This window comes from Pararge aegeria, chromosome 18, assembly GCF_905163445.1.
Source record: "Pararge aegeria chromosome 18, ilParAegt1.1, whole genome shotgun sequence".
Lineage (NCBI taxonomy): Eukaryota > Metazoa > Arthropoda > Insecta > Lepidoptera > Nymphalidae > Pararge > Pararge aegeria.
In genome coordinates this window covers 14,353,168-14,369,020 of record NC_053197.1, presented here as the reverse complement: position 1 = coordinate 14,369,020, position 15,853 = coordinate 14,353,168, and the positions used below count along the sequence as shown (strand labels likewise).

The following is a 15,853-nucleotide window of genomic DNA, read 5'->3' as shown; positions in this document are numbered from 1 at the left end:
AATTTAAAGGTCCAGCGTAAAAAGGAGATTGAAAGTTTCCTCTTTTTACACAAAGGGCTTTAATAAGGATGGCGTTTCAGCCAGTGTTCCATCCAAAGTCAGAAACTGGAGACGCAGCTACCATGTAAAATACTACAAATAGTTTTTTTTAAACTACCTTCAAAGGTGCTCTCATTTGGGGAAAAGTTTTCAAGCGATAATTTTAGGAATAATAAAGTTGTTGAATTCGCAAGCAATCGCTAGTTAGTCAGTCAGTGGACCAAAATTCGTCATGACCATAAGTTTTGGATAGAAGCAGGCGTACTTTGCGGAAATCCATGATATATTATGAAAATTAAGCTTAATTTGCTATAGTCCGCGAAAAGAACCCTTATTTTCATAATATAATCATCAGTGAAAGAAAAGACAGGGGCGGTGCGTCGCTGAAGTTTACAGAAGTAGAAAACGGGTGTTATTGATAGACTGGGATCTACAGCTACAGTTCTTCTGTGCCACGGGTCAATTTCGGTTAACCCGTCTTCGGGTCAGTTTCGGTTCTAACAGACCAGTTGTGACCAGAGTGCCAGTAGACTATTAAAACCTGATAATTAATGTAAATCATCAACGTCGGAAATAATGAAACATGCTATTTATTAAATTATTTATTAAACAATAACGTTTTAGAAACAGAAATGATTTTTTTCTTAACAATAATGCCTTCTTTATACTACAAACTTTTCATTATGACATTGCGATCATCGAAATTGCCGGTATTGGTTAAGCACAATGGCCTACGTTCCCAAAATAGACATAGGTAAATGTCTTGAAATGTGAGCTTTATATTGTGTAAGATAGTTTTGAAAGTTACCTTTACATCACATTATATAAAGCTCACTTTTCAATGCTTTTATCGGTGGAGTCTGTGTTGAGTCAAAGAATCTGGTAAGGTGTGCGGAGAACATAAAACACTCAACTCATCCTTCATCATGGGTTAAGGTTTCAGGAAATCACAAGTGGCCTTCCTAATGCTACAATTTCATTTCACATTTTTTATTAGCAACCAAATTTTAGAGGATTTTAACTTATAGTTTTGATACTAATGATAATTGCAGTAATCCCAATGCAATAATATCAATGGCAATGATAATCACAAGTATAGGCAGGTAAGTGTGTTGGGAATTGATAAGTACATTCCATACTAACACTCTTTTAAGTTACAACAAATGACAATATTGGTTGAACGCATCTTGGTTGCGAATCGCAAGTTTGCAACAAAATACACAACATTTGTAAGATGTATTTAATTTTTTTTTACTTTCATTTAAAATCTTTTTTAATCAGTGTTGAATTACTCTTTACTGCTCTAACAAATAATGTCACTGTAACTTATAAATGTGACAGTATTGTAGGAACAATGTAAAAGGGAAACTCATTATTTGTATCGATATAAAAAGTCAAGACAGAAATATATGTGATTGGTGAATCTTAGGTGAAAGCTTTACTGCACCATGGATTGTAGTAGTCCCAGAATGTAACTACCCAAATCCTCATCCTGATTTGTCCAAGAGACATAAATACTTTTAGTATGATCATCGTCTCCTTCAACCTTTATAAGCACAGATTCAACAGAAATATTGCCATCTGATATGGTTATAGACCAACCTTGCAATTTCTCTGCAAGGAGCGATTTAAGTTTTTCTGCTGTTTTGACCGAGGGGCCGGGATCATCAAAACGCACGGTGCTTGTAAACCTAATAATATGCCGGTTTATACCTATTTCATCACAAATTTCATCTAGATCTAGTAACGACAGTCTATTGTCTTTGACACAAAGTACACCATGGACTACTCTTCTTCTTTTTGGATCTGGTGGCTGAGCATTGTATCTTACTGCTTCAGCTTTCAATAAACGTAAAGATACATCAATTGGAATTTTAGTCGGAGTATTTATTACAGTTGTTTCTCCATTAGCTGGCATATAACAGCTGATCTTGAACTCTTTCTCAATTTTGTCTTTCAGAAACTCCATCTTTTGAGCCTCTCCATGCACTAATAACACATTCTTTGGTTCGCAGTATTGTATTAACTGCATGATGCCCTTAGCGTCAGCATGTGCTGAGAAGGACATATATTCAACAGCCATTTTTACTTCAACTACTTGACGGTTTTCAAACTCAACCTTCTTAGCACCGTTTAAAATTTTGTGACCGACAGTGCCCTGGACACAGAAACCAGGCATAATTAACATGTTTTGCTCGTATGGTGCCCATTTTTTAAATATATTTAAAGATAACCCTGCATGCAACATGCCTGGTGTAGCAAATACCACCATTGCACCAGGGTTTTCAATGTATGATTTGTCAAAAGGCTTGATGTGTTTAAAATCAAACATATTCCTCTGTACAAATGTCTTTCGGATTTTTTGATTGGTCCATGTGATAAACATTTTGTAGTAATTGTTAGCCTTTTCCGTTAATCCCAATGCAAAGTATACAGGATATTTTAAGTTCATACGTTCCCAGTAAGTTTCCAACAAAATACACAATTCTTGTGCTCTGCCTAAAGCAAATACTGGAATAAGCACTTTTCCTCCCTTTTCAACACATTCATGCACTTTTTTCAGGAAATCTCTTTCACGACAGCGTTTTGAATCTCTTATGGTAGTGGCATATGTAGATTCTGAGATCAACAAATCTGGTCTACATTTATCAATCCATGCTGCTCCTAAATGCCTGTCTGGGGTCATATTATAATCTCCAGTATAGACAACAGATTGGGAGCCAACTTTGATCCAAAACATAGCAGCGCCAAGCACATGACCAGCATAATAAGCTTTAATTTCCAATTCATTGTCAACCATGACTGATTGATGTAATGTAACAGCTGTTACTTTTTTGATACAATCTTTAATCATTTGGGAAGTGAAGAAGTTTGATTCACCTTTTCTTTCTACTGCAACTTTCCTCATGTCCTCTAGCAATATCGGCGCTATCGCTTTGGTGGGGTGGGTCATATAGATGGGACCTGTGTAGCCCACCATCTCGGACATGTATGGGAGGGCTCCACAGTGATCTAAATGGAAATGTGATATGATGACACAATCAATCTGACTCGTAATGGGACCTTCCGGAACTATGTAAGAGAAGTCTGGGAACCGCCTCTCATCGTTATAACCCATATGCATCCCGCAATCAAGCATAATGTTTTTACCCCCCATTGACAGCAAAATACAACTTCTTCCGACATCTTGGCCAGCGCCCAGCGGAGTTATCTTAATCTCTGGCATGCTGATAAAGTTTTCTTACAATTATCTTGGTTTAAAAAGTTTTATTTGTGCGCTGCTGCGTAATAAACAGGCGCTACTATTTCACAACAAGTACATGTATTTGAACATTCATTACTTCAAATTGTGAAACCAATCAAATTTTAAATCACTAGGAATAAGCAATCTTACTTTTTCAAGGTTTAGCTTTGTTAAATATCAAAATAAAACTCCAAAACTTGACCCTAACCTTTAACTTTTTTGACATTCAATATCAGGGGCACAGATACAGACCAAAACCCCTAAACATTCCTAATAACAAAGAGCTATGTGCTCGTCTGTGGCAGAACTATTGTTTTATTCTACGTTCAGAAATTTTGCAAGTGAAATATAAATTCGTTTAGAAATGGTGATTGACAGGACATTTATTGTCAATTGTGACAATTCGTTGTTCTAAGTTGAACAGTTTTGTTTATCTAAAAGAAATTCAATTTTACGACAAATTCTTAAAATTACTATTTATGTTATAACTGATTTTCATTAGCTAGGTTTTGTAAAGTCTATGCTTTAAAATAGTTATCGTACTTGTAATATTTTTTAGAATTTGATAGTTGAGATAAAGCTTATCAGTTATCAGTAAAAACATTGCCGGCTCGCTAAGTGCAGACGTGTTCGGTGTTTTGTGTAAATTACATCTAAATAATTAAAAATATATCAATATGTCCGGCGAGGGCTCAAGCTTAAATGGAAACAGGAAGGTGGCGTTAATCACTGGTATAACTGGGCAGGTAATATTTTTTTTAATATCGTAGTTCTAAAATTATAGATAACAAGCCACTTCTACTCATCAGTTAATCTTTATTTATTAATTTACACACTTTATTTGTACAAAGAAAAAAAATAATGGACACAGCAAGAGGAAACTTAAAAAGTAGAATACAAAATGCGGCCTTATTGCTTAGTCGCGATCTCTTCCAGGCAACCTTAGGATTAGGAAAACCAAGGGAAACCGATTGGTGTTTTTAATCCTTGATACTTATTATTAAAAAAAAATTATGCCAGTGATTTAAGTAACCAGCACACAGGTGTAATACCTAATGCCAACAACCTAGGCATCTTGTCTTATAGCATCTTTAAATGCTTCAAAATAAATTATAATTTATGAATCATGTTCATAAATTCTTATAAGAATTCTTGGGTTTAAACCAGATTGTTATGTGGGTTCATAAAAGAGTCTAAATTATTTATCATAAAAATAATAATAGTTATTGTTATAATTAAATGTGCCTTAATTAATGACCCATTACAGGTCATAATCGTTGTATTTGTTTGTTTTTAATTATTTAAAGATACATAACAAAATTGTTTATCTGATAACTACTAGGAAAAACTTCTTTAAAATCAACTGTTATTAGAATATAGTAAAAATAATTGTCTTTAGATTTTTATACCCTTATATTTTTTAGGATGGATCCTACCTCGCAGAGTTCTTGATAGAGAAGGGTTATGAAGTTCATGGAATACTAAGACGGTCATCCTCTTTTAATACAGGTAATATATATCCTAGAGGTAATATTTATATTAGTTTAACACTAACACTAATTTCAAAGTGTCACTTATGGTTAAACATAATGTAGACTGTTTACTAGGTATTGTACAAAATGGTAAGATAGATATGCTAAGGCAAGCCTCTATACAATGAAATAAGAATGCTATACTAAACACTGAAAATAAGTCATTGTTTTTCAAAGATTGCCCTGAGTATAAGCGTTGGTGTTTTTAATTCATTTATTTCAGTAAAACTACTAAATAAGAACATTTTAAGACTGATTCTGCTGATAATGATTCGCCATAAGTTTGTATTGCAAATTCTACTAAGAAGAAAGTTTTGCTTATATCCAAAATCTTCTCTTGTGATAGATGAAAACAGTGTGGTTTACTTTAAAGCATCTTTGTCATTGAGAAAATAATGAATTTTACTATCCTTGATGAATGAATGAATGAATACACTTATTGTAACTTGTACACCACATAAACATAACAAATTATAAGTAAAAATTTAACAAAAGGTATACAATTTGGTGGCCTTATCGCTACATAGCGATCTCTTCCAGGCAACCAAAAGCGTTAAAAACAGCTCAAGAAGAGAGGTAGGTGGTGCATTTAAATAAACATGCATAAACCTATATATACAAATATAATATATACCTATATAATTAATATCAATAAAAAATAAATATATACAATATTGACAAACCACAAATAAAACAGAAGGGAATGAATATGATTTAATTTTTAATCCCTTGTATTGAAAATTACCTTTACCCTTACCTTTTGATGGTTATAGTGAGTAATATCTCCAAAAACATTTTGAATTTGTTTTTCACAAACAAAAATATTTTATTGATATCTACTTAAAATTGCAATTTAATTTTATATGGTCTGTTTTCTTATTCCAACATATTAATTATCAATGATTGAAATAAATTCATTGAAATAACTATGCAAACCTGATAGGGACTTTCATCAGCATATTTTATCTATTACATTTTTATTTATTTGTATTTGTATGATATGAAAAACTATTATAAAATATATAAGCCTACCTTTTCATTTGTCACAACTGATACTTGATGGAAAGTTATGAAATGTAGGGTAGAGCAAGCTTAGTGATTTATAATGGAAATGTGGTTAACTACATTAACTTAAACTGTAGACTAGAACTCTACAACTATCAAACAATTATATCACATCACAATTTCTTGTTCAACTAGGTCGTATTCAGCATTTATATGGACAGCCAGCATGCCATACTGGAGGGCAAATGCATTTACACTATGGAGATCTCACTGACACCACCTGCCTTATTAGTATTATTACAAAGGTAAGTCTGATCATTAAGGTAAAGCTTATCACTATAGCCGGCACATAGGTAAAGTAAGTTTTTCTTTAACAAGGTTGAATTTAGCTTTTTTGGGCAGCCAGCATGCCACTCCGAACAACAAATGCAATAATAAAAGCATACTGATACCATCTACCTCATTAATATTGTAACTAAGGTGAGGCTATGGGCGTATTTACCCCAGAGGTATGGCACGGGGCGGTGTTAGCAGAAGTTATAGGGAATGTTATTTTTATCCCAGAAAAAGGCATAGTTCCTATGAGGTAGAGCTAAAGTGTTATTCTGTTATAAACTATAGTCTCTCCACGCATATTTGCATTTATAACATTAGTGGGGAAATAGGTATACAGTAGGTGAGATTACAGTCAAATATTTTTTCCACTAGAAGGTGGTCTAACTTATATTGGGAAAAAATAATAATATCGTACCAAAGTTGAAAAAAATTCTCGTCTCGAATAATGCGCAGTAAGTAAGTACTTCGATTCGAAAAAATAATCCGGCAAGAAACTTAGCAGTTTTTTTACGAGGAAGGTAGTTATTTCGAAATAAAACATGATATGGCTAATGCATTTGTGTAGCGGATATTGCTTGTACCATTGATTGGAACATGAAAATGATTTTTATGATTAGGTAAGATTATGTATATTGCGACAGTAAAATCAATCTCTTGTAATTGCAAACTGTCTTTTATCTTTTGATTTATCGTGAAAATGGTTTCGTTGTGTTAGGTGACCTAAGCTATCACCAAAACATATTTACATGGTACAGATTACAGGGTTACTTTTCGGATCTTAGCAATTTGTCTAGAGATGGTTTAGAATATAATCTACATATATAAAGTGTAAATAAAAACCGATATAATACTTCACAGGCTTCAGGAGTACATTATGTACTGTCTGTGAAAACGAAAACCTAATAGTTTTTGAGTAAACATCTGCCATAGTTTTAACTGAAAAAAAATCAGATACAGCCCTAACATAACATGCAAAATTTCTGCTACTACTACTACTACGACAAATGACAATACACATCGTCATCTAGCCCCAAAGTAAGCGTAGCTTGTGTTATGGGTACTAAGGTGACTAATGAATATTTTTATGAATAACATACATAAATACTTATAATACACATGTTACATGTTATCTATTTATATAGGTATTTATGTTATATATTTTATTTGTATTTATATGTAATATATTTATATATTTATCATCATCACATCAACTCATATATATATATATATATATATATAGTCATATCGTCATATCGTCATATAGTCATATAGTCATAAGTCTAATATAATATATATATATATATAATCTAATTATTATAAATATATATATAATCATTATAAATATATCAATAAATTATAATATTATAAATATATCAATAAATTATAATATATATATATATATATATATATAATCTAATTAGTTGATATAATGATTATAGGTATTACCTTGTGGTGTCATCCATGACGTATCTGTCAACGGCGACACCTTGGCTTTATCGTCTCGAGTGTGCACGGATATGACTAGCGTAGCCAAATTGAGTTTTAAAGATTCGATTGCACGAGCCGCAGTAAAGTTGACCGCTGTTATTATAATTACATGTATAGGAAGGCGTAGGCCTAATTTTTTTGTTGTAGCGCTTTGAGTTAAGGTGTTCTAGACGTTTCATTTCGAAGGTTTTACATTTGTCACTTATCAGTTTGCGCCATGTAGATCTTTGCGCGGCAATTCGCTCCCAATTGCTCCATGGTATATTGCATGATGTAAGATTGCGTTTTAGAACATCCTTAAAGCGCAAGTACCTTACCTTGTAGAAAGATAACGATTGACTAGTTCTAAACTATAAACCGGGTAGCTCTAATGAAAAATGAGTAGTGTACCCAGCAGAAGGGGATTGGCTGAGGATGGTATTGGGCTTTTACAGTCTTTTATTTTCAGATAAGACCCAAAGAAATATACAACCTAGGAGCACAGTCGCACGTCAAAGTGTCTTTTGAACTCAGCGAGTACACTGCACAAGTTGACGCGTTAGGAACTCTACGGCTTTTGGAAGCAGTCAGAACTGCTGGCTTGGAGAAGGAGACTAAGATATACCAGGCTTCCACTTCCGAGCTCTACGGAAAGGTTGTCGAGGTTCCGCAGACTGAAAAAACGCCCTTCTACCCTCGTTCGCCGTATGGTAAGTAAGATGAGATAATTTTTTATGTGCAAACAGTCGGCCGCGGCCCAAAGTAAGCGTTGCCTGTTTTATGGGTACTAAAGATGACTTGATGAATATTTTTATGAATAATATACATAAATACTTAAAATTATACGAATAAACACCCAGACACTGAAGAAACATTCATGTAAAGCACAAAAACATTTTCCAATTGTGGGAATCTCAGAAATTAGGGTCACTGCTCACAGCGCCGTTAAATATGAATATTACATTGCACACAAACACAGGTGCTCTCTCTGTTTACTCACTCTCATAGTCCGATGGGACGTCAGCTCCGACACGACAGGAATACCCTCAGGACCGACAGATGAACGTGCTCCCCAAACTCCATCTCCATCTCCTCCACAAAATCAATATTGGATAGTAACAGGCGTTACTTTACGGAAATCCAGGATATATTATGAAAATTAAGCTTAATTTGCTATGCTCCGGGAAAAGCAGGAGAATCTGTCTCCACATCAACTGATCACAGACCAGAGAGGAGATGTTGACTTTACAACGAATAATAGTTATTTAACAATTATTCATTGTAAAGTCAACATCTGAGGATTCTCCGGTTTAGGAGCGAAACGTGCGAGAGGGTACATTGCCGAAGATCAGTTTGGTGTGGAGTATAAGGATTGAAGAAATTATAAATTACACCATTCTCCTACTTTTCGTTGAGTATTGTATTAAATGTATTCATAATAGCTATAGTATTATTCATCAATGGCCTTTAACAGTCCACTGCTGATCTAAAGACATGTTGGTGATCACGAGGTGATCGCATTAGATCATAGATGGTAGTACAAAGCACAGAGGACGCTTTTGCCTGCAGTGCTGCCAGTGGTAGATGAATAAATTAAATATATGACAGCTCAAACAATAACATTTTAACGAGAAAAGTAAACGAGTAATTAAGCTTTATTTTCATAAAAGAAAATCAATGATTTCAATCCATTGAGTGGTGTACGTGCGTGTACTGAAATTATGTTTTTAGAAGGAACTAAAATACTAAAGAAAAAGCTACGTGTGGTGGGCACGCGACGTTACCAACGAAATCGTCATCAACATCAATGATGATTTAGTTGAAAATCATATTTTTAAAAGGAACTAAAATACTAAAGTTACGTGGTATGGGATTATAAACAACAAAATGACTCTTTGTAATACATAACAATAACTGTAGGCGATGACGTTAACAACATAGCAAGAGAATAATTAATGTCGTTTGTATTGTTCGGAAATTACACGCACGACTGGATCTGTACCAGGGTCTATGTATTTTACGATATTTTCTTACGTATTAATAACTAAGTCGGAAGGTCAGTAGTTTTTACTCGCAATGATTGACCTCATTAGTTGATCACCCGATAGGTGGTAGATAAAGTAGCCTTGAAAAGATTGCATTTTTAATTTAAATATTTCAAATAACACTTGCTTGAAGAAACACATCGTTAGGAATTAATGCCTAAGAGTTTTACATAGCGTTCGCAAAGGAGTGTGAAGTCTACCAATCCGCACTTGGCGTGGTGGATTAAGGAATAAATCTTTCTAGGTCAGAGAGAAACCCCTGACCCTGTAATGGGGTGATAATAAAAGAAACTGTGTGAATTAGTTATAATAAATTGCCCTAAATTATAATAATATAGTATTTTTTTTTTTAATAGAGGACATAGTATCAAACACGTGTTATATTAGTAGATCTTATACTGATATATTAAGTTAAAGAGTTTGTTTGTTTACTTAAACGCGATGAACTCTGGGACTTCTTGTCCGATTTGAAAAATTATTTCAGTGTCGGGTAGCCCATTTATCGACGAAGGCTATGAGCTTTATATAATCACGCCAAGACCAATAGGAGCATAGCGCCAATGAAATATACAACCTAGGGGTTGTAAATTTCATTGGTGCATAAGCAATACCCTCAAAATCAAATCTTCCGCGGCGTGTGCTGCGTAAACGGTTAGAGTTTCGATAAAAAATATAAGACAAAGTTGTTCCCCTTTCAAAGCTCTAAAAAAAAATCCTACCTTTTAAGGCTGACTTATACGCGGACAAAGTCGCGAGTGTAGTTACCTATATATTTGAATGGGTTTCATCAGTTATCTTAGTACCCATAACTCAAGCTACGTTTACTTTGGGACTAGATGGCGAATGGCGATGTGTGTATTGTCGTAGTTTATTTATTTATTTATTATGATGACTGAACTATTAATTTTTCATGTAGAAACTAAGTAGTCTGGGAGAGATATACTTATTATTTTGACGTTTTATTATCACTACAGCATGCGCGAAGCTCTACGGCTACTGGATAGTTATAAACTACAGGGAAGCCTACGGTATGTTCGCATGCAACGGTCTGCTCTTCAACCACGAGAGTCCACGCCGAGGTGAGAACTTCGTGACGAGGAAGATCACCAGGGGTGTGGCCAAAATACAGCTGGGGCTCATGAAGACCCTGGAGCTGGGTAACTTGGACAGTAAAAGGGACTGGGGACACGCCAAAGATTACGTTGAGGTGAGATAAATAAATAAAATAAATAAATAAATATACTATGACAATACACACATCATCATCTAGCCCCAAAGTAAGCGTAGCTTGTGTTATGGGTACTAAGACAACTGATGAATATTTTTATGAATAATATACATAAATACTTAGAATATACATATAAACACCCAGACACTGAAAAATATTCACGCTCATCACACAAACATTTTCCAGTTGTGGGAATCGAACCCACGGCCTTGGACTCAGAAAGCAGGGTCGCTGCAAACTGCGCCAATCGGCCGTCAAAAAAAAGATGTATGGTTACTAGGCGTTATTTTACGGCTGGTTATACCTAACCTGACGCCTTGGTCGTAGGTATTCTTGTTGGAATACCAACTTGAGTGCCGCAATTCCCGTTTAGATTCCAACAACGCCACTCTAATGGGCGGTGCAGTGTTAAGCGGTGTGGTTTATAGTTAGAAGTTCCGAGTTCGATTCCAGGCAGGGACAATTTGGGAATTCATAATTTCTAGATTTTCTCTGGTCCGGTCTGGTGGGAGGCTTCGGTCACAGCTAGTTACCGACAAAGACGTGCTGCTAAGCGATTTAGCGTTCCGGTACTATAACGCGTAGAAACCGTTATTCTCCCTAACAGGTCCGCTACCATCTTAGACTGCATTATAACCTACCGCCAGGTGAGATTGCGTCAAGGGCTACTTCTAGTGAAATAAAAAAAAACTCTTCGGACTTATATATATGGAATTGTATATCGATAAGCCCCACATATTCTTTACATTACAGAGTTTTCTCTCCTGGCTTTTACGGTTACAAAGTAGAAGTCAGTTACGGGTGGGAAGACGTGCGCGTTTTTACTGTTTTTGGACACAATGTCTGAATGAGGATTCTGTATGCTCTTAATTCAATAATTGCAACAATCCTGCTTAGCTGCAGTAATAAGCACAGTGGTAGTACTTTCCCGGACGAGCTCCGTACCAAAAAGCTCTACTACTACCGTTTGCTTCTTTCAGGCTATGTGGCTTATGCTACAACAAGATGAGCCAGAAGACTTCGTAGTGGCGACCGGGGAGTCGCACAGCGTCAGGGAGTTTGTGCAGAAAGCCTTCGCCTACGTGGGCAGGCAGGTGGTGTGGAAAGGTGAGGGGGTCAACGAGACAGGCCACGACGCTAGCACGGATGAGCTACTCGTCACTGTCAACTCCAAGTACTTCCGGCCTACTGAAGTGGTGAGTATTTTAGTGGTGTGTGTGTGTGTGTGTGTGTGTGTGTGTGTGTGTGTGTGTGTGTGTGTGTGTTTGACGCACTTAGATGCACTTAGGTCTATAATCTATATCCATTATATTTTAAATAGGAATAAATTGGAGAAGCGCGTCGGTTTCTTCATAGGTTAGTGTCTTCAGCCGGACTGTCAAAGTTTTGTTACATTCATAATACTAATATTATTAATGTAATCAGAAGAAAGTTAAAGAAGTCATCTTTATAATATTAGTATTATTATAATAAGGTAAAGAATTTTGATGTGAAACGTCTTTAGAATCGTTGTGATTTCAAACTCGATAAAACGAAAAAATAAGTCCATTGAGACACAAACACTTAAATGTATAGGACAGAGTGAGATAAAAAACATTATACATTTTATTACCTTTTCTAGTTACGATGGAAACTAAATAATAAACCTTACTTTTATCCTAATAGTTCGGATACTACATCCACCTCAATCTCTCGTAGGCTACTTTTCAGAAGTAACACTTCTGCCGTGTGTGAATAAATTGCACAGATTTTTGTTACCCAATAGACTGGTATACCGTAAGCACTGGGCGGATTTTAACCATTGCTTCGAAAAATAAAGCTTAACTATCACGAAGTTACATAAGCTGTAACCTATTTAAAAAAAATGGAAATCCTTAAAAAAAATTGCAATAATGTAACCCAAAACCCATTTTGACTATAAAATTCATGCGCAAAAATATTGCAATAATGTAACCCAAAACCCATTTTGACATTTTTATTTTCGTGCAATTTGTAGCTAGGTAGTTATAATAAATATGAAAACCTGGAGAGCAGTTTAATTTTTGTGCCTTTTGGAGTAGAGACTTCGGGACCGTGGGGTCCGGAGGCACGAGCTCTTTTCAAAGAATTATTATCGAAAAGGGTTATCGAGTCTACCGGTGATCCTAGAGCGGGCAGTTACCTTGGCCAACGAATTAGTTTGGCCATCCAAAAGGGGCAATGCTGCCAGCGTCTTAGGAATTGTGCCTCGCTGCGGTGGTTTCGATGACGTTTTAGATTTTATTTAGTTTCACATAGTTTATTTTAGGTTATATTTATTAAACAAATATATAAATAATGGCCATTTTTTATATTTATAAAAGACGGTTAAGAATTTAAAAAATCAATCGTACTATTATAAATATTATTACTATATTACTATTACTAATGAAAATGAGAAAAACTAATGAAAATGAGAAAAAAGAAAGTTTATTGTATGATTCACACACACACTAAGTAGGTAATACGAATTATGTTTGTTGTCATATTTATTTTTAGATTACGTTAAAATAAGGAAATGTATATTTAAACATATAATTAATTGTGCTTCTTCTTTTTATTAGGACTTACTCCTTGGCGATCCATCGAAAGCGAAGCAGAAGCTAGGCTGGATTCCGCGCGTGACCTTCGACCAACTCGTTAAAGACATGGTCGAAGCAGATCTTGAGCTCATGAAGAAAAACCCTCAAGCTTAGTGACATATCTAGTGAGATTTATATGATTTTAATATGCTACATCAACACACAATGACGAAAGCGGCCGCCGCTTTCGATTTTGGACGAAAGCTTTTATTTTTGTATTCAACGTATTAAGCCTCGTATTTATTAGTATACATTTTGTAAAGATTATTACTTATTACTGAGCTAGGGTTATGCCCGTTTTCGCTAACAACGGACAAGGCAATGTCTAATCAAAGAAGATTTCTAGGCATACATTTACCTTTCACCAATCCAATTTCATTAGGCAACTCAAATAACCTAACTTGTCTATGGTTCTTGTCACAAGGCGTGCTATTTTGTGTGCACCGTTACGTTGTTGAAATACCATCAACACGTACGAAGCGTGTTGCTTCGTCCTTTATGATCCGCACCGCAAAGGCCTGGAATGCCCTTCCATCTTCCGTCTTCCCCGATACCTATAATCTGGGTACCTTCAAATCAAGTGTGAATAGGCATCTTCTAGGCAAGCGCGCTTCATCTTAGGCAGCATCATCACCTACCATCAGGTGTGATTGCAGTCAAGCACTTGTTTATATATTAAAAAAAAAAATATATATTTTTCATTTTTCGAACGTTATTAATTTCATCTGTCAAGTGTCAGTTTACGATTCCCCTAAACTTTACGATCCACCGAATCGGTATCGTAACTTTAGACGCTGCCTAGCGTCGTTAGACATCACATAAGAGTTCGTGAAACTTTTTTTTTTCTTTTAGAATTACTAGGCATCGGATTAAGGCCATACCTAGGTTTAGTGGGCATTAGTTTCACTTCATTTACTTTTGTATGGTAGAACCAGGGAAGGTTCATTATAAATATAGGTAAGTAAGAAGAATTTAAAACAGAGCAATTAGAACCCGAAGTTTAATGCAACTTAAACAACAATAAGACATTACGGTTTCTCTGTTGCGTATGGTCTTTAAAAGTAACATCACTATACTGTATTTTCATATTTAAGACCAGCTCATCTCAGACTATTAACCTTGAAGGCAACACAGAGTCAGAAGGTATCACGACTACTCTGAAGACCGAGTACTTCGTACGAATGAATAATTCTTACTTTCGCATAGAACTGCAGTTTATTAAATACGACGCGTCAAACACAATGGCGTAGCTTTAAAGAGATAAAAAATATACTTGTCTTCGTAATGGGTTTCGGGGGGGGGGGGGGGGGGGGGGTAAACTTGACGCTAGTTAACCTCAAGTTCAGAAAGATGATAAGCAATTCAGTATAATAGAATAAAAATGCGCAAAGGCGGTCTTATCGCTTTAAGCGATAAGACCGCCTTTGTGCATTTTTATTCTTCTTATATTTATGTTTTCAATTTATATTATAAATTGTGTGCAATAAAGAATTTATCTATCTATCCTATCTATCTATCTACCTGGTTCAGTTAATGATAAGTACTTATCATGAACGAATATTAGCATTATAAAAAATCAAAAACATTACATTGTTGCAAATTAAATTCTACAAAAATCTAGACTAAAAAAAATGTACAGTTCAAAAAGTAGTGGCGTCCTTTCTTTGAGGAAAAGGTCAACGCTATTTTTAAACTTGTCAATTTTGATTACTACCTGCACGACTTCAACTTCAGCTTCAGCATCAACGTAAAATTTTACTAATCAATGTTATACAGTCACTGATCGACCGACACTCAAATGTAATGGCAGACTTGGGGTAACGTTAAACAATTTTTTATACTAGGATATACGTGGCTTATTATTATTTAATACATTCCGAATTATTATTTATTTTAGTAACACGCACAGACCTGTAAGCTGACTAACGCGATATATAACATCCGAGTGTTATATACTGTATATAACATCCAAGTGTTATATGCCCTATATAACATCCAAGTGTTATATACCCTATATAACATCCAACTGGTCGTTCTGCCGTCTAAACAAAGATGCTTGCATCTACTAATTTTTGCTATATTGTTGTCTGTATATATATTTTGTAGGCCCTATTGTCGCAAACGAGTTCGAGTTTTTACGACGCTTAAAAAACAATTACTAAAGGTATTAAGCACTACCTCAAACTAGCGAGAATAACTCGCAGCTTTTAATTTATGTTCATTTTTATCCTATCTTAATAAGCAAGTAACAATTGCGACCCTTTTTTTTGTAAAATATATGTTTTACAAATCCAAAAAATTATATAAAAATAAAATGAAACAAGTGTTTTACTTGTCTAAATATCGTAAGAAATATA

General features: G+C 35.0%; 2 protein-coding genes across 2 annotated transcripts; one reads left to right on the top strand and one right to left on the bottom strand.

Moving 5' to 3' along the window:
* Positions 1-727: 727 nt before the first annotated feature.
* Positions 728-3,528, bottom strand: LOC120631517 (integrator complex subunit 11). The gene has a single exon (XM_039901137.1). It carries the CDS (start codon positions 3,263-3,265, stop codon positions 1,478-1,480), a length of 1,788 nt encoding a protein of 595 aa, XP_039757071.1. The 5' UTR covers positions 3,266-3,528; the 3' UTR covers positions 728-1,477.
* Positions 3,529-3,735: 207 nt separating this feature from the next.
* LOC120631454 (GDP-mannose 4,6 dehydratase) lies at positions 3,736-13,930 on the top strand. The gene is made up of 7 exons (XM_039901051.1): positions 3,736-4,029; positions 4,708-4,792; positions 6,016-6,125; positions 8,093-8,333; positions 10,643-10,875; positions 11,877-12,092; positions 13,479-13,930. The coding sequence occupies exons 1-7, from the start codon at positions 3,961-3,963 to the stop codon at positions 13,608-13,610; spliced, it is 1,086 nt and encodes a 361-aa protein (XP_039756985.1). The 5' UTR covers positions 3,736-3,960; the 3' UTR covers positions 13,611-13,930.
* Positions 13,931-15,853: the final 1,923 nt, after the last annotated feature.